The sequence below is a fragment of the Mustela nigripes genome, chromosome 17, assembly GCF_022355385.1.
Source record: "Mustela nigripes isolate SB6536 chromosome 17, MUSNIG.SB6536, whole genome shotgun sequence".
In the NCBI taxonomy this organism is placed as follows: domain Eukaryota; kingdom Metazoa; phylum Chordata; class Mammalia; order Carnivora; family Mustelidae; genus Mustela; species Mustela nigripes.
This window is the reverse complement of record NC_081573.1, coordinates 10025378-10044014: the sequence shown is the minus strand read 5'-3', so window position 1 is coordinate 10044014 and position 18637 is coordinate 10025378. Positions and strand designations below refer to the sequence as shown.

Sequence of the window (18637 nt, the reverse complement as noted above, 5' to 3'; positions counted from 1 at the left end):
CTCTTCAGTTAATTTAACGATATTCACTTAACCGTCCCCTACTGTGTGTCCGGCCCAGGACTAGGCCTCAATAGGTGACAATTGCCATTAGGGAGAGGGACTCTTTCAAGGTCACTGCTGCGGCCTAAGCAGAGCCAGTGCTGAGCCAGTGCCAAGCAGGGCGTAGGTCCCTTCCCTTTCAAGGGGAGATAATTCCAGGGGTGGGAACCACTCCGGGGAGGGGACTTGTTTCAAGGTACATGTGAGCCTTGACTTAGAGTCACCTAAGTGTATGTGGGGGGTGGGGGGTGGGGGCTGGCTATAGTGCCCAAGGCCTCACCTCAGGGTAGCTGCTCAGACAGGCAACCTGGACTCTTCTCTTGATAGGGATCTACCCTCGCCAAAGTGCAACTTGTAGGTGCAGGTTAGAGACAGGGTATTAGGAAGCCCCTAACCTTGGAAGTCAGAGATTGGAAAGGGTTGTTGTGGGCGGGGGGGGGGGGGGGGGGGGGCAAGAGGAGGGTTGGGCTTGAGACAGGAAGAGGGTGTCTGACTGTAATAGGGGACCAGTCCGTGATGGATGCCATCAAGAAGTGAACAGTCAGGATGGAGGGGACTATTGCAATCGGGAGGAAGGTACTGGTTCCTAATATGAGATGGAGGAGATTTCTGGTCTTTATCAGGGGAATAACATCGGAGATGGGGGCTTCTGTTGGATGAAAGGAGATTCCAGTTGGGGTCATGAGATGTCACAGTTGTGACGTAGGTTCCTGGTCGTCATTAGGAGTAAGGGGCAGTCTGATGGAGCGGCCAAGTCCAGATCATAAGGGGTCCGGGAGCTATTTGAAGCCAGGACGGTCGCTATTGTGGTCCTTTGCCATGGGCAGCCGGGAGCAGTGGTAATGTGTGCGTCTAGATCGTGTTTAGGATGGGACTGTAGTCCATGAGATGAATAGTTCCAACAGGGCTTGACGTGGGGCAACAAACACCCAGCGGCGTAAGTCACTTGCGGACAGGAACAACCCTGCAACCAGGAGTCAGATCCAACTCAAACGCGGAAACCAATCTCGCTTTGCGCAAGCGCGACACTGCCGGGCAGGACGCTACGGTTGGAGGCGGGCCCTGAGGGGTGGGGCTTGGAAGCTTCACTCTGCGCTTGCGCCTAAGGGGCGTGGCGGTCGCACCTGCGCGAGTTGGGGGAAGGAGGAGGGGCGAGGTGACGCAGGCGTAATAATAGAGAAGGTGCCAGAAAGATCCAAAACAAGTGGCTGTGGCCGTCGCCCGGGAGTCGTCAGACGCCAGAGTCCGGTGAGGATCCAGAGAGGCCTGAGGGCGGCTGGTGGTGGGTAGACGGAACCTCTTGGGTGTTGGGGGGAGAGCGGTACCGCCCTAACAGGGCAAGGGGGTCGGGATCGGACAGCTCCACCTGTGCGGGGCGATGGGCTGCTTTGGTCGGTTCCACTTGTGGGGAGCAGAGGGTTACTTTCGGACGCTACCATTGGGTTGGAGCCGCGGCGCTGATCGGACAGTACCACTGGACGAAGCCAAGGGGCACGTCCGGACAGTGCTGCCCAGAGTCAGAGAGCAGTTGGCAGGGTTCTCTGGGATGGGGCCCCACGCTTGTTCGGACCCAGTCCACTTGGTCGGGTCCGGAGGTTGGTTCGGGACATACCACCTGGGGAGGAGCGTTCGGGCTGGGCAGGCCCGACTGGTGGGAGGACGACCGGGGTCTGGCGTCTCGACCTGTTACTAGGGGACGTCGGGCGATACCATTCCTTTCTGGGGGAAGGGGAGCGGCAAAGAAGACTGGGGTGCGAAGGTGGCCCTGCAGGGCAGGACGGGGCGGGAGAGACGTGCCGGCGGGGACGGGGTCCGGGTCCTTGCGTCGCTGACCATTGTCCCCTCCCCCGCTGTGTGGGTTCTAGGCCCTGGTTCAGAGCTTGTGCTGCCCCCTCCCCCGGGTATGGCGCTGTCCGGGTTGACCCCGGCTCCGAGCTGGGAGGAGGACGAATGCCTGGACTACTACGGGATGCTGTCGCTTCACCGTATGTTCGAGGTGGTGGGCGGACAGCTGACCGAGTGCGAGCTGGAGCTGCTGGCCTTCCTGCTCGATGAGGCCCCCGGCGCAGCCGGCGGTCTGGCCCGCGCCCGAAGCGGCCTGGAGCTGCTGTTGGAGCTGGAGCGCCGCGGGCAGTGCGACGAGAGCAACCTTCGGCTGTTGGGGCAACTCCTGCGCGTGCTGGCTCGCCACGACCTGCTGCCACACCTGGCGCGCAAGAGGCGCCGTCCAGGTATGGTTGAATGGCAGGGTGACAGACTTCCGGTGGTGTGCCCTGGCTGCGCCTCCAGGGTACTCGCTCCTACCCTTTGCTCAGACTATCAATGAGGAACACAGGCAGGGAGGAGGCATGGGTTTGGGAGAGGTGAGCTTGTGGAATTTGGCCACAGCAATGACGTTTGTGGCCACTGTTTATAGAGGGCTTATTTCTTGCTAAGCACAGTGGTAAGCCCTTTCTGTCGCCTTATATCCTCCCAGTAATCCCATGAGGAAGTCCTGTTCGTGTCCCTATCTTACAGGAGAAAGAACAGGGTTAAGAGAAGTTAAGCAGCTTGCCCACATGTAAGAACTGAATCCTGTGTGCTTGAGCACAGGAAGTACAAGGTGTTGGGACTGACAAAGTGTTTGTTCCATGAAGCTTATGTTTGGTGGGGGGACGCAGCCATTAAGGCAGATAGCTTATTTTTAGACATGGTTATAGAAACACAAAGTTAAGAGAATGCAGAGAATAGGGAGTGTTTCACAGTGAAGGGAGTCCCCTCCTGCCCCCCCAGATTGGGTAACCACTTAAAACTTCTCTGAGAAAGGGATGTTTATTTATTATTATTTTTAAAAGATCACAAGTAGGCAGAGAGGCAGGCAGAGAGAGAGAGGGAAGCAGGCTCCCTGCTGAGCAGGGAGCCCTATGCAGGGCTCCATCCCAGGACCCTGGGACCATGACCTGGGCCGAAGGCAGACACCAAACAACTGAGCCACCCAGGAGCCCCCCAAAAAGAATTTACTTACTTGACAGAGAGTGAGAGAAGGAGAGAAAGCACAAGCAGGGGGAGCAGCAGAGGGAGAGTGGGGAGCAGGCTCTCTGCTCAGCAGGGACTCAGTCCCAGGACCCTGAGATCATGACCTGAGCCGAAGGCAGAGGCTTAACCCACTGAGCCACCCAGGCGCCCTGGAGAAAGCAATGTTTAGGTGGCGGCTCTACCCCTGCTGTGTGGAGGAGAAAATGCCAGGCAGAGGGAAAGGGAAGCTTTCAAGCCCTGAGTCAGTACTGAGTTTGGTACCGTCAGAGACCAGTGTGGTAGGAGCAGGGGGTACTGACAGAGCAAGAGCAGAGAGGGAGGGAGGAAGCCACTTCACATAGGGGCTTGCAGGTGACACAGGTAGAAAGTGTGGGAGTCAGGATTCATACCTGACTGGCTCGGCTCTGAGATGATGCCCTGCATCCTGTGAGGGAAGTACTCCTGGAGGAGCAGTTCTGAGAAGGTGAGGAACCCAAGGGTTTAAGGGTCAGGAGTCCTGTTGTGCATAGGCCTGGAGCTATTGAGCCCTCAGCTGGGTCATTAGAGGTGAGGTGGTGAGTCACGGAGGGGGATCACGAACTTCCTTGGCCAGAGGAAGCCCATGGGCATTGGGTAACCAGGAGAAGGGCACTACTAGAGAAGAACTGACCGTGTTTTTGGAAAAAAGATACGTGGAGGTTAGGCTGTGGAAGAGAGGATTTGGAGAGCCTGCTACTCCTTGGGGCCTCAAGGAGTGTTGGGGGCAGTTCGAGGTGGCGGGGGTGGGGGGCGACATTGCAGGGATACTGACCATGACTCAGTTTACAGAATCCAGCCTTGGCCATTGGAGCTGCTGTAGACACGAGTTGGACAGCCCCAGGAGTTCCTGAGCCCCTTCTGTAGGCATATAGTGACCACTGGGCAAGAAGCGTTTGGGAGGGAGCTGCTGTCTGGGTTCCAAGCTCTGGGGAGCTCAGCACCTAGTGGGGCAGGAGTCCATCTCCAGGTGGGAATTGGAGGCTGGGCTGGGGAGGGGCTAGAGGCCCTGAATACTTTGTTTTTCATTTTGTGAAGTGTCTCCGGAACGCTACAACTATGGCACCTCCAGCTCTTCTTCCAAAAGGACCGAAGGCAGCCGCCGACGCCATCGCCAATCAAGCGGTACTTCAGACGCCCAGCAGGGTCAGTGGGAGACAGGTGAGCCTCTCACCTGGTGGGGTGGGCATGATGGCAGCGTGCCTTTTTCCTCCTGAACCCTGATGAACCTCTCCATCCCAGCCCGCCAAGGAAGGGACTCAAGGGGTCATTCTGTGTCCACATTGCATTGTGTGTGGTGTTTATCCTACAAAAGCATGTGTCCGGAAGCAATGTATGGAATTGTTTGTGGTAGTTTTATAGGGCATCTGAATGACATCACATGGTGGGCAGTCTTCACGTGGCTGGCTTTGCTGGACACATGTTCGAGATTTATTCATGTCAGGGATCTTTAATTCGTTTGTTTTAATTGCCCTGCCAATTCATTTAGGGCGTCTCCTCTTTCCTAGTTCTTAAATTATTCAAACATAATTTGAAACATACAGAGAAGCTGAAAAATGAGTGCAGTGAGCTTGTTCCTATTTTTCATCTCCATTCAGTAATTTTAACATTTTGCCACTTTTGCCTTATGTGTGTGTTTGTGTGTAAGGTGGATTTGTGGTTGAATGCTTTAGAATGAGTTGCAGCCATCAGGATACTTTATCCCTAAATCAGCAGGCATTTTCTGACAATGAGGAGATTCTCCTAGGTCATTTCCAGACCATTATTATGTCTAAGAAAATAAATATTGATCCTCCGATATTCTAATGTTTCATTTTCATGTCTCCCACCGATGGTCTCTACTCTCGGGACCCACTCATAGTTGAGTTTCTGTGTGTGTGTCTGTGTGTGTGTGTGTTTGTTTTAAGATTTTATTTATTGATTAGAGAAAGAGCACAAGCAGGGGAAGCAGCAGGCAAAGGGAGAGGGAGAAGCAGGCTCCCCGCTGAGCAGGGATTCCCGATGCCAGGCTCCATCCCAGGACCCTGGGGTCATAACCTGAGCCAAAGGCAGACGCCTACCCCAGTGAGTTACCCAGGCGCCCCTGCATTAATTTATTTTGTCTTCTTAATCTCTTACTTGAGAAACCAGACTCCTTCCCTGCCCCAGATTTGTTTCTTTTCTTGCTATGACTTTGACTTACTGACTCTGTCTGCTTGTTTTGTAGAATGTCACAATTGTTTTAAAGTGTCCTATCATTTCCTCGTGGGGTGCTGGAGCTGGTATAGCTCCTGTGAAGTGGGGAGCCCCATCACCCTCACCCCAGGAGATAAGCACGGCAGCAGCCACTGGGCGTTGTTTCTGGTTCATGACTTGAAACTCGAAAACCCTGTAAATGTGTGGTCAGAGTAGTAGAGAGTGGTTTTCAGGACGGAGAATCGAGTGAAGTAAAGTAAGGTGCAGTAAAAAGTGGGTCAGGAGGCTCGATGAGATTCAGGTTACATGTTTTGGCAGGACTGTTCCTTAGTTGATGCTGTGGGCTTTACGTTGGAGCCCATCAGGAGGCTGACATTCTGGTTTTCTTGCTGTGAGTTGGCAGGTTTGAGCACTTGGTTAAGGTGGGGTCTGCCATGTTTGTCCTTTGTAAAGGGACATTTCCCCCTTTGACTTACAGTCTGTGGGGGGACACCTTGGCACATCCTGATACCAGAAGCATCCCTGGTGGGTTTAGTAGGCATCGATGATCTCTGCTCAAACCAGTGCTGACACTGGTGTTAATAAAATGGTGGTTTTCTTACTCTTTTCCAGTGGTCTGTTAGCTGGCACTCTTTTGAGACTTTTCCTTTTTTCTCTCTTTTTTCTTGGGAGGAGGGGGAGCAGTGCTGTGGATTCCTGTATAATTGTTTATTTACTGTGTTAAAATCCATTAGTCATTTTTCCTGAGGTTCAAATTGATTAGCTCCTACTGTCTTTTTGATGGGGCTCCATCATTCTTTGGGCTTCCTGCTCTGGGGGACTGCAAGATTTTTGGACTCACCTGTCTTTTTTCTTCCCTAGCCCTGGAATCAGCTGTTACCAGAAGAAGCCTCATTTCTTCTAGAGGGACTGTCATTTAGAGACCTAGACCTGGGTGCTGAGTGTGTGTATTGTTTCTGGCCTCTTTTAGTGAACAGAGCTAGAAATTACTTTAAGAAAATTCATATTAGTATTTTGGGGCACCTGGGTGGCTCGGTCGGTTTAGTGTCCAACTCTTGATTTCGGCTCAGGTCATGATCTCAGTGTGTCCCATCTTTCTCATTTCATGACCTCAGATCAAGCCCCAGATCCATCTCTGTGCTGGACGGGGTGCCTACTTGGGATGCTGTCTCTCCCTCTCCCCTTCTTGGCTCTTGCCTGCATACACACTCTATCCCCACCCCCAAACAAAAAAAATTTGTCTTATCGTTTTTGAAATTAACGTTATAAATATTTGTTTCTTGTACACTAAAAATTCTGGTTATTAATAGCTTTGAGATAGAAAATCTATTTGGTTCATTTTATGACAATCATAGCTTTGAAAGTACATCAGTGCCGCTGCTGACTGCCTCTCCTGAATGAAGCAGACCAGTTAGTTACTTGTGGTTCTTCCTGCCCTAGGAGTGTGTCCCACCAAGAGTTTACAGTCAGAACATTCTTCCAAGTTACTTGAAATAATTCTTCAGTTGGTGTTACCAGTTACATATGCAGCTAGGTTTGTTTCTGTTAATTTTATGGTTGGTGTTTTTGTCTGTCTAATTTTTTGAGTATGTAAACCACTTTAATGACTCAGAAGTCAGGGGCGCCTGGGTGGCTCAGTGGGTTAAAGCCTCTGCCTTCGGCTCAGGTCATGATCTCAGGGTCTGGGATCGAGCCCCGCATCGGGCTCTCTACTCAGCGGGGAGCATGCTTCTCCCTCTCTCTCTGCCTGCCTCTCTGCCTACTTATGATCTTTTTCTGTCTATCAAATAAATAAAAATCTTTTAAAAAAAGAAAAAAGACTCAGAAGTCAAAACTAATAGAATCGGGAGAAGGATGTTCTCAGGAGGATTGTTTCTACTGGCCCCCAACCCCTAGTGAGTAGGTAACTAATTTCATTCATTTTCTGTTTGCCTATACAGTGTTTTGTCTTGGAAAAATAGCAAGTTTGTATGCTTATTTTCTTTTTCTTTTAAGGCAAGATGTAGTAAGTTGTAGACACTTGTTCTGTACCTCGCTTTTACTTTACTGAGGAGTCAGCACCCTGGTAATTAACCTAGTGTACTGCTCACCATATGTTTACATTGTGTTTGCATTGAGACAGGAACAATGCCGCAGTGGTCTGTCTGTTGTCATGCCTGTTTGCTGACGAGGTTGTGCAGGGCTTTCTTCAGGGTCAGACCTGGAAGTGGGGCTGCTGGATGGTGGGGTGTGCTCTTCTGGGTGAAGCTAGGTTCTACTTACTGCTCGTCTTATGGACCCAGCCACTGAGGCCCAGGAAGCAGAGGGGCTCACCCAGGGTCTCACAGCACGGAGACCAGCCTTGAGCCCTTGTGCAGGCCCTTGCCACCATGCTCTACCTGTTATCCTGATCCTCAGTGTGCCCCATCTTTCTCTCCTCAGGCTCCCCACCAACCAAGCGGCAGCGGCGGAGTCGGGGCAGGCCCAGTGGTGGTGCCAGGCGGCGGCGGAGAGGGACTGCCGCCGCCCCCCAGCAGCCACAGGAGACATCCAGACCTGCCTCAGAAGGCAAAGTGACCTGTGGTAGGTGTCTGTGGGCCGTGGTGAATGCATGGCCGGTGCTTGTGGCCGGCTGCTGATCCCAGGGCTGGCAGAGGCAGGCGCCTGTGCAGAGTGTGGCCCACCAGTGGGGAGGTGGTGGCTTCTGTTTGTCCTTTTCCTCTTGCATGTCTCCATCCTGCCTATTGTGGAAGGCTCACATGTGTGACCTCCTCCAGGAAGCTTTTCCTCACGACCTCTTGCTCTCAATTTTATATGTTTTTTTCAGTAACCATTTTTATAGGTTTACTTAGTCTGCAGTAGAACAATGCGCGTGTGAGAAATGAGGATCCTGGAGCCGGCTGCTAGGGTCACTTAGCCTTGGCGTTTAGCTAGGTTGTCTGACCTTGGGCGGGTGACCGAACCCTTCTGTGTAAAATGAGGCTGATAGGGTGCTCCCCAACTGGGCTCGTTGAGAGAGAAGATGAATTAACCCGGTAAAATATTCCCCCAGTGCCTGGCCGGGGGCCCACGCCATGTGCTCTGTACCGGTTTGTGTGTCTTGCTGTCACTGTGCAGTGTGCTTGGGACAGGAATAGCAGTGAGGGCCCTTTGGTTGGGGAGGCGACCTTCTCATAGGGTGACAGATCAGTGAAACTGCAATTGGCTTTAGATAGTGCTGTGAGCAGAGGGTGGGGAGTGGGTGGAGGATCCTGGCAGGAGCCAAGCCACTGGGCCTGGCAGACCTTGGAGTGTGGGTTTTATTCCATACAGCAAGTGTTACAGTGGATTTTCAGCAGGGAGTGAGGTGATCTGATGCCTGTTTTCTTTTTTTGTTTTTGTTTTGTTTTGTTTTTAAAGATTTTATTTATTTATTTGACAGACAGAGATCACAAGTAGGCAGAGAAGCAGGCAGAGGAGAGAAAGAGGAGGAAGCAGGCTCCCGGCTGAGCAGAGAGCCCCATGCGGAGCTTGATCCCAGGACCCTGGGATCATGACCTGAGCGGAAGGCAGAGGCTTTAACCCACTGAGCCACCCAGGTGCCCCTGATACCTGTTTTCGATGGAACTCTGACTCCATCTGGAAAATCAGTTAGTGAATGATGACGTATAAAGTGCTTAGAAGCGGGCCAGGTACAGATAGGTATAGCATGTGCCGTGACAGGTACTTGTTGAAGTAAATTAAACAAAAAGGAAGCAGGGAATGGAGGGAAGAGGCTGGACAGCCCAAGCGGGAGAGGTGGAAGGTCTGGCCCAGAGACGTTCTGTTGGGGAGGGGAGGGTGCCAATAGGGCTGCCTGGGCCTGCAGGTGTGTTAGGCTAGGTGTCTTGTGGGCTCTGCTGTAGAGATTTGTGCTTGGGCCTTGCCTTTGAGAACTGTGGCCCTGAGGGGCATGGTTGGGCGTGGGCTCATCAGCCCACACGTCTCTGGTTCCCTCTCTTCCGAGTGTCCCATCCACTCCTCCGATGAGGCTGCGGAGACCTGTGCTGGGTGCTGCCAGGAGGAACAGACACTGGTGTCCTCTGACAACCCTCAGCTGGACAGTGTCCTCTGACAACCCTCTGCTGGATTCGGTGGCTGCCCCGGGGTGACTCTCTCCTGAGGCAGGCGGTCCTGAGCAGAAATACTGACCTGGCTGGGCAGCAGGGGGCCTGCTGAGCCAAGGTGGGGAGGGGACTTGTTGCCCCAGAGGCTCCAGGTCTCTTCAGGTGGGCTGGGCCATGGCGGGCCTTGGTGGGGATGTTGTTAACCCAGGGTGTGGCTGGGTCTTGCGGTGAGGACTGTGAGCAGGTCTGGCTGCTGACTCACTGGGCAGGGTGGGGCTGGAGGGAGGCCCTCCCTTGTAGGCTGCTGATGGTTCCCTCTGGAAGCTAGGATGCTTCACCTTTAATGAGGCTCAAGACCAGGGGTGGAAAGAGGCTCCTTCAGACTAGAGTGACCCGACTTCCTTGCCCCCATGTGTGTGTGACAGCTGTGGGGCTTAACCCCTAGTCAACTGCCCTCCTGAGAGGGCCGGAACTGGACCAAACTCCGGGTTTCTTAAGGGGAAGGGTGTCTGGAGTAGCCGGGGTTTGGACACAGGGGCTCTGAGTTTCCACATCCCTTTTCAGGGCCATCCACTGGGCACTGTGCTGGGCGTGCTGTTCGCTCGGCCCTGAGTTTTCAAGACAGCCCTGAGGTAGGGGTGACAGCCCCCATCTGCAGAGTGGCAGGCTCCGATCATACTCCACGCGTATGCTCATACTCCACGCGTATTCTCAGAGCACTCACTATGTGCTGGGCACAGCAGGGGGGCGGCGCTTGTCCTCCCATTGGTTTTGATAGGAGGAGAAAGCCAAAAGAAACCAGATGGCGCCTGAGAAGAGAGGGCAGGGCAGGGGGGTAGGGAGTGATGGAAAATGCCATTTCAGGTGTATTTTCAAGATAGGGTGGTCTCAGAAGACCCCTTGGAAGAGACAGAGCGAGTGTGTGGATGCCTGGGGAAGAATGTTCTGGATCTGAGGATTGCAGGTGCCAAGGTCCAAGTAGGACTGAGCCTGTGGTGGTGAAGGGCTGGTAAGGAAGCTGGCCAGGCTGGAGCCCGGGGAACAAGGGGGCTGCTGGGAGGTAAGTACAGGTTAGGTGGGGGAGCCCGTCCTGCAGGGCCGGGGGCCGGGGCTTTCACTGCCTTATGTGACAGAAAGCAGCCAGAGGATTTGAATGACAGGAGGAGCTTTGCTCTTTTCCCTGTTTTCTGTGGAGAAGGTACAGAGGCAGGCACACCAGCATGATGACCGCATCCCCCCTTCACTGCCCTCAGCCCTTGTCGGCTCGTGGGCAGTCCTCTTGGACCATCCACAGTGTTTTGCAGTCGTTTTCAGGAGTTTTGTTATTTGCTCTGTGGATTTTCTACTGTGTACTTCTAAAAGATCAGAATTCTCGAAAAATTACTGCCCCGAAAATGTCAAGTTTCTGTCAGATGTCCAGTCAGTCCTCTGATGTCCAGTTGTCTCAGAAGTGCTGGTTCTGTTTTTTTTAATTTAATTTATTTGAGAGAGAGTGCGAGCATGTGCGTGCGGGGTTTAGGGGGCAGAGGAACACGCAGACCCTCCACTGAGCAGGGAGCCCGATGTGGGGCTCAGTCCAGGACCCTGGGATCATGATGTGAGCGCAAGTCTGGCACTCAACCGACTGAGCCGCTCAGGCGCCCTCATGCTGGCTTTCGGAAGTCTCTTCTGATTGCGGAGATCCACCTACCATGTCCGTTCTCTCTCCCCCATCCCCTGAGCTCTGTGTTTGTTGGAGGTAGTTGTCCTGTTTCCTGAAGACTGGATTTTGCCAACTGCATCCTGCAGTGGAGTAGATCGATAGGGTCCCCTGTTGTCTGTGTTTCCTGGAAATCGGTGGTTGGCCTGGAGAGACTTGATCAGACTCTGGTGCGATGTTTTGTTCTCAAGCTCACTTCCCAGGTGGTGCTGTGGCCTTCCATCGGGAAGTGGGGAGTGAGTGGCTGCTTATCTTTCTCTGACGTTAGTGGCAGCGTCTCCTCGTTGCTTTGATCTGCTCGTTCCTGAAAACCTTACATTTGATATGACACGGTGTCCCCGGGGGAAGACTAAAGCAAGGTTGGGCACCAGTATTGTCCAGAGGAGGGGGGGTGCGGGCCCTGGAGTGGCAGTGGAGGGGTAGGGGTCTTTCCATTCGAGCACTCTGGCTGCCCTTCTCCCCCTTGTGTCTGTCCCTGTCCTTTCCTGAGCAGCCCCTGGGCATCCCTGCCCATTTCCCTCCGCATCTTATTCTGCGCTCGAGGAGAGAGGGATGAGGTTTGGGGTTGGGGGACAAGAGGATGCTGGGGCCCACCTGAGTGCAGGAGCAAGAGCAGCTTTCCTCAGTAGGAAGGTAGCACCACCCCCTCTGCCCTGGGGACAGGGAGCCTTGCTGCACAGCTGCCCAAGGGGAGAGGGACCATTGCTAAATGTTTGGCGTTCTTGGCCGGAGGAAGCAATTCAGCCGGCTCCAAGCCCAGGTCACACAGGGGCCAGAAGCTCTTTGCGCCTTGCTCCTCACAGACACCCTGGACCAACCTGTCCACTTCTGTCCGTGTCTGCTGCATCTGTCCTGGCCCTTTGGCCTTCCCCGGCCCCTACCCTGGCTCTGTTCCTGCCGCCTCGCTGCCTCTGCAGTGCGGCCCAAGTCGTCTCGGTGTAAGTTCATGTCCTTCCCTAGGCCCTCGGAGGGCTCGTTGTGTACCAGGCACTGGCCTCTGCTCTGTACTCACAGCCAGCTGTGTAATCCCCAAAGCGACCCCACGAGAGCCAGTGCAGGGGTGAGGCTTTACCAAGGAGGCCCCTGAGCTGCTGAGGTGTGTGTTTGCCTCGCGAGGCCCTGGACTCCCTGCCCCTCCGGGTTGGGTCCTGTCCCTCCAGTCATCCCCTGGTGCCCTTCTCCTCTGCATGGTCCATCCACCCTGGCCCCAGCCTCTGAACGCGTAGTTCATTTTTTGCTTCTGGACTTCGATGGGGGCCGTTCTCTCTCCTGGGAATGCTGCTCTTCCTTCTCCGCGTTTTTCTCTCTTGACCTACTTGTTCTTTACATTTTACTTCCAGTGTCATTTCCTAGAGAGGTTCCATCTGATTGTTGAAATCTAAATTACACCTCGCTCTCTCTCATTTTCTCTTGTGGCCCTCGGGATGTCTTTTAATGATAGCTTACCGTGTATCATTGTGCGAGAGGCCGCAACAGGACAGGGTAGTTCAGAGCTTGGGCTGTGGGGCCAGGCTCTGCCAGGCTGGAATTCCAGCTCTGCCATTTCCTGCCTCTCTGCCCTGGGGCAGGTGACTCATCCTCTGTGCCTCAGTTTCCCCATTTGCAAAAAGGAGGTAATAGCACTGCTTTTGAAGGTTACAGGGAGAATCAAAGGGTCAGTAAGTGACCTGTGTGCCAGTCTGCAGTAAATCCTCTGTGCGTGTCACCTGTTGCCCTTTTGGTCATTTGGGCGAGGACTAAAGGGGTGATGGCGCTTGGTGCCCCTGATCCTTGGCCAGGGGTGGTAAAACAGGTCTTCTCCTTTGCCTTTGTGGAGTCTCCTTGGCCCCTTTCTCTGAGTGCCACACTGTTGTGTTCCAGACCTGATGTTGGCCTCTGGTCTGGGGAGGGATTTCATTTGTCAGTGGGGATAAGGAAAATGCTGTGAGGATTCAGAGCCAGAGATCGGGAACGCCCTTGGGGAGGGCCTGGCCCATGGGAGGCGTTCCCTAACTGGGGTTCTGTATCTTGCCAGCCCACTGGTGGTGGGGCATGTGTGTCACCCCACATTCCTGGGGCTTTGTAAATTGATTCATGGGATAAAAGAACAGATGGGACACACAGTAGTCCATCCTGGTTTTGCTTTCTTTCCACCCCCCCGTGTTGGGGGCAGGATTTGAACAGTTTCTGCCACAGGTTGAGTACGGAGCTGTGCTGAGGAGAAGGGTGATGTGGGAGGGCTTCACTGGCTTGGGATGTGTGGTCCTGTGACCTGGGCCTTGGTGGGTGAGTGGGTCTGTTCTGCGCAGAGGAGGTGGACCAGTGATCATGCGAGTGAGTAAGGCTTGTGATGGGGGCCCTGGCCTTGTGACTAGGTAGGGCAGGGGAGAACGCAGCTGGAACTGAAGGAGAAGGTAAGGGGGAGGTTCACTTGGGCCCAAGCGAGAGAGGACCAGGCCTGGGCAGGGGCCGTGGGGTAGAGAGGTGGGTGTCGAAATCACAGTTCCTGTTTTTGGGGGCCTCTTATGTTGTAGGACCCGGGGCAACTGCTTCATGAGTTGCTTTTTTGAATCCTCGTGACTGCACCATGCAGCAGGGACCTCTTGTTTGTCTGTTTATGTTTTTCAGATGGGGAAACTGAGGCTCAGAGAGGTGAGGTCACATGCCCAAGGCCCCAAAGCTAGAGAGTGGCAGAGCCGGGACTCGCCTCAAGGTCTGTCGGACTCCGCCACCTGGCTTTGTGCCTCTGCCACTAAGCTGCCCCGTGTGGCCTTGGACAGGTGCTGCTTCTCCCAGTCCCCTGCTCCCCGGCCCACACCAACTGAGGGTGTGGTCAGGCACTCGGGGGAGTCTAGGCTATAGGCCTGGCAGTCTCATGTGGTTCTTAAGATGGAGGGAATTGGGCCTGAGGGCCGTGGGAAGTCCTAGGCGCCAAGGCCAGGTGCGGTTCCCTGGGCTTTGAGCGGAGAGGATGAGGTTCCCTCACAGAAGGAGGAAGGGTAGGGGTGGGAGGAGGAAGTGGGTGGTGCTGAGAAGTCATCTGGGGGAGCAGAGACCTGCCTTCCACCTTGTGCCCTGCAGCTGACACCATGTGTGGAAGGCGCAGGGAGTTGGGCACATGGTAGTTCCCCTTCCAGAGCTTCAGTTTCCTCATCCATCAGATGGGTGGCATGTGGCCCGTACCCCGTGGGGCTGGTCCGGCGGAAGGCTGAGGGTGAAGCGTTTGGCACATCAGAGCTGTCGGCGGCGCCGTGCTTGGAGCACCCTTTGGGCACTGTTGGCAGTGCTAGTCACTTCTTTTCCATCCACTGTTTTCTTTCTAGTCCTTTCAACGGTCTTTTTGAGTTGGAATTCCCGGGTTCGTCAAGAGCCTGGGCTCAGAGAGGTGCTGACTTGTGCCAGGTTACACAGCGGCATCTAAAGGCTCTGGGTTGTACTCATCTTCACGGACCCGAAGCTGCCCTCTGGGGCATGAGCAGCCCAGTGACCTCTGTGGAGCACTGCCACACCCTGGCTGCGTGACCTTGGGCAAATCCCTTCTCTTCTCTTTGCCTCGGTTTGCTCACCTGTAAATTGGGGTGATTATAGAGCCTGTCTCATGGGGGTGTTCGTGGATTAAATGAGTTCCTGTGTGGGTGGTGCCTGTTGTCATTTCCAGCTCATACCTGACTCTCTCACAGCTGGGGTTGTGTGGAGAGGAGGTTCTGTTAGTAGCCTGAGTTACAAGTGGGGTTTTATTATTTTTAAAAAAATATTTTTATTTATTCATTTGACAGGCAGAGATCACAAGTAGGCAGAGAGGCAGGCAGAGAGAGAGGGGGAAGCAGGCTCCCCGCTGAGCAGAGAGCCCAATGCGGGGCTCGATCCCAGGATCCCGAGATCATGACCTGAGCCAAAGGCAGAGGCTTAACCCACAAGGGGGGCTTTAGTAATCCCACAGGGAGGTGATCTGCTAGAGGTCACATTTATAGGGACAGTCTAGGAAATCTTGGGTGCTGTGCCCTGCGCAGAGCTGCCCCCTCATTTGGGCAGATGGGGTCAGGGTCGTAAAGAACAGAAACTAAGCTCTGACTGGCCTGAGCAAAAAGGGAATGGATCGTAGCAGAGAATCATGCTCTTTCCTCCTGGTGGCCAAGTGCCCCCGGCAGCTCCAGGCTTTGGGCCCACCATCTTACCAGCCTCTGAGGAAAGAGGGTACCTGCTACCAGCAAAGCCATCCCCGTCCCAGCCTTGAGACCCCTGTGTGGCGCTTTCCTGTTGGGTATGGTGGCCCCACAGGAGTCTCACTGAGTGCAGGATAGGGCGAGGCCCGTTACTGCAAGGCAGGTCTTTCAGCCTGCGCATTGGTTCTTTCACAAGTATCTATCGAGTGTCTGCTGGGTGCCACAGGGCTACACCCGTGAATAAAATAGACAGTTTCTTCCTTCCGGGGGGGCTCACAGGGGGCCCAGCCAGGGGTGACAGGTGAAAAACCTGACAGCATAAGGGAAACCTCCGAGGTTAGGTGGTAAGTGCCTTGGGAAGAAAGGGAGCAGGATCTGGGGGACTGGGAGGGTCGGGGGCTGGGGTCCCTGGTGGTGGTGAAGTTTTAAATGGGGAGCTTAGGGGAGATGTCATTGGGAAGGTGGCATTTGAAGGAATTGAGGGAGCAAGTGATACTGGGCCGGCCAGAGCATCCCCAGCGGGAGGAGAGGCAGGGCTGGGTAGAGCCTGCCTAGTGGGTGGGGGTGCAGCAGGGTGCTGCGGCTGGAGTGGAGAGAGGACAGCGCCGGGTCAGGAGGTAACAGAGGCCAGGCAGCAGGAGAGAAGCCATGGGAGGGCGTCTCCATACTTGGGTGTGGTTACCAGAAGGGGGAAGGATGTGGGCAGGGGCCGTGCAACCCATAGGGCAGTGGGAGGAGCCTGTGGGAGGAGGCTGGGGCAGGAGGAAGGGGTTGTGGGCTCCTGGTCCCACTGTGGTGTGCGTGCGCGTGCATGTGCATTTGCGTGTGTGTGTGTGTGTGTGTGTCTGTCTGTCTGTCTGTTGTGTTGGCCCCTCCCTGACCAGTCCCTCCTTCTCCACAGACATCCGGCTCAGGGTACGAGCAGAGTACTGTGAGCACGGGCCCGCCTTGGAGCAGGGTGTGGCCTCCCGGCGGCCGCAGGCACTGGCCCGGCAGCTGGACGTGTTTGCGCAGGCCACAGCCGTGCTGCGCTCCCGGGACCTGGGCTCCGTGGTGTGTGACATCAAGTTCTCTGAGCTCTCCTATCTGGACGCCTTCTGGGGCGACTACCTGAGTGGCGCCCTGCTGCAGGCCCTTCGGGGCGTGTTCCTGACTGAGGCCCTTCGCGAGGCCGTAGGCCGGGAGGCTGTCCGCCTGCTGGTCAGTGTGGACGAGGCCGACTATGAGGCTGGCCGGCGCCGCCTGCTGCTGATGGAGGAGGAGGGAGGACGGCGCCCGACTGAGGCCTCCTGATTCTGGACATGGCAGGACTGAACCCACCTCCTAGCCTCCGGGCCACTCTCTTCCCTGGAGGACATCCATCTCTGCCCCTAGAGGACTGTCAACTTCAGCAGCCCCGAGGACTGGGACAGATGGCCTGGCCCCTTGGCAGACTCTCCCACAGGATGTGGGCTCTGAGGCCTAAACCACTTCCACCTGAGTTTCCTTCCCAGCCTCCTCCCAACCCTACCCTCTGGTGTGTTCCCTCAGCTTCAGGAGGCCAGGGACTCAGGCATGCAGATCAGAACGGGCAGGAGGCATAGCTACACATTCACCAAAGGCCCCCTGCACACCGTGTCCTTGACTTCAGTGAACTGTGTGTGCACATGCACACTGCTCCCTCTGGAATCTTCCCTGGGCTCCTGCCCTGGCCTGCTCCACACATGTCTTTGGCCTAAGGGCTTCTCTCTCAGGATATCTGATTTTACTGTCCCCAAGCCTGGACCTCAGCCGCGCTGGGCACTGGGGCTAGGGTGCACACGGGGCCTGCTCCTCTTGCCCAGACATCTCTCTAGCCAGCTGGGGCTCAGCCTGACTTCCAGACACAGACCTGGATCTCCACATTCTCCTGCTCCCCACAGTTGGATGCAGACTTGAACAAGGACCTGCACCCGGAGTGTCACACGTGCATTGCAGTAGCATCAGACCAAGTGTGTCGTTGCCCATGGGGCCAGGATCAGAAACCAACTTCCTTCTCCAAAAGGGAAGGCAAAGGCTTGGGGCTGATGGGAAAGGCCTTTTACAAATGGCGCCAATAAAACTGCCCTAGATTGGGGCTTAGGGTGGTCATCAAGGCTCTCTAGGACTCTTTCTTTATGGGCTGGAGGAAGGAGCTAATGAGGACCTGGGCCCAGTTCCAGCCCTGGGGTTCCTGGCCCAGTTATCTGGCTAGAGGAAGGGCAGGATGCTGGAGCGTCATCAGCTGCTGCTACCCCAGGCCTGCTCTCCTCTCGGCCTCAGTTTCCTCATCTGTCAAAGGAATTAACTGCTTTGGGAGTCATAACCTGTCCCAACCCCATTGGCACATGCTTTGCTCTTGTTAGGTTCTTGGAAATACTAGTGTTTTTACTTTATTCACTGAGGTGCCAGCTATCTAGCCCAGCACTATAGCCCCAAGCTTTGGAAACCAAACGGGTCACAAGCCACAGTTCGCTGGCTGGAATCCCTCCCCAGATGGCTCCTCATGCCTTCTGGACAGTCACCTCTTAAATCTGGACCTGCATTCTTCCTCCTGGGGCCCAGCACTGCTTTCTGCTGCCGTGTGGCTACTGGAGGTTGTGGCCTCTTTCCCCGCCCCTTGTTTAAGGGCTTAGGAACTCAGGTTTCTTACACAATAACCAAGGTTTTCCTTCCTGTGGGGGAAGGGAATCAGGCTGGGGAATGGGGGTGGGTGGGAGGAGGTAGGCAGGGACTGCTGGCCTTTCCTGGGGGAAGAGGTACTTCTGCCCACACTTGGGAACCTGGACCGCTGGCCTGTGTTGGTGGGGAGGAACATTGTGGCAAGTCTAAGGGTTGAGACCTGTCCTGGAATGAAGACCTGGTCTAGCACCATACCCTTTCTGGGCAGGAGCTAGGGTCTGCTGGGCACCTCAAGATTTATTTAATGCTTAGCTTGTGCGAAGTAGGGATTCTGCCCCCATATTTGACAGGAAATGGGTTTCAGAGAGGGGAGGTGGCTTGCCTGGGGGATAGAGAAGCCCTGAGCTCAAGAGCCTCTCTCCCCGAGTGGATGCAGGTTGGGGAGGCGGGTGGGGGGGTTTCCACGCCCCTTCTTCCCTCCAGTTGTGGGAACTGCCTTTGGTCTGGGCGGGAGTAGGTTTCCTTCTCAAGGTTTGGGGGATTTTTGTACTTGGGGGCGGGAACTGCTGCTGGTTGTGGCTCTGCTGGCCAGCATTGCGGAGCCGGCCTCCTCACCCGGCTTTGAGGGGGGTCTTTCCGCTTCTGCACGAGGGTCCCTGCCCCCTTGTGGGGAGAGAGTCAGGCGCTGCCCACCCATCAGTTCCGGGGTGTGGGCCCCACCTATGGCCCACCCCTCCCCGTTCTCCGAAGCCCCGCCCGCCCCACCCTCTCCAGCCCGGCGTTCTCCTACCTCGCTGGTCAGCGCGTGCTAGACGTGGAGACGCCTAGCTGCGAGGCCACAGGAGCCCGCGCAGGCGCAGTGCGGGGCA

At 55.1% G+C, this 18637-nt stretch overlaps 1 protein-coding gene across 2 annotated transcripts; it reads left to right on the top strand.

Annotated features, from left to right (window-relative positions):
* Nucleotides 1-1167: 1167 nt before the first annotated feature.
* DEDD2 (death effector domain containing 2) lies at nt 1168-17258 on the top strand. Of its 2 annotated transcripts, none has more exons than XM_059383872.1 (5): nt 1168-1321; nt 1905-2270; nt 4108-4230; nt 7666-7806; nt 16051-17258. In XM_059383872.1, the coding sequence occupies exons 2-5, from the start codon at nt 1943-1945 to the stop codon at nt 16440-16442; spliced, it is 984 nt and encodes a 327-aa protein (XP_059239855.1). In that variant the 5' UTR covers nt 1168-1321; nt 1905-1942; the 3' UTR covers nt 16443-17258. The 2 variants fall into 2 exon arrangements, with proteins under 2 accessions (XP_059239855.1, XP_059239854.1); XM_059383871.1 differs by having other exon boundaries at nt 1169-1287.
* Nucleotides 17259-18637: the final 1379 nt, after the last annotated feature.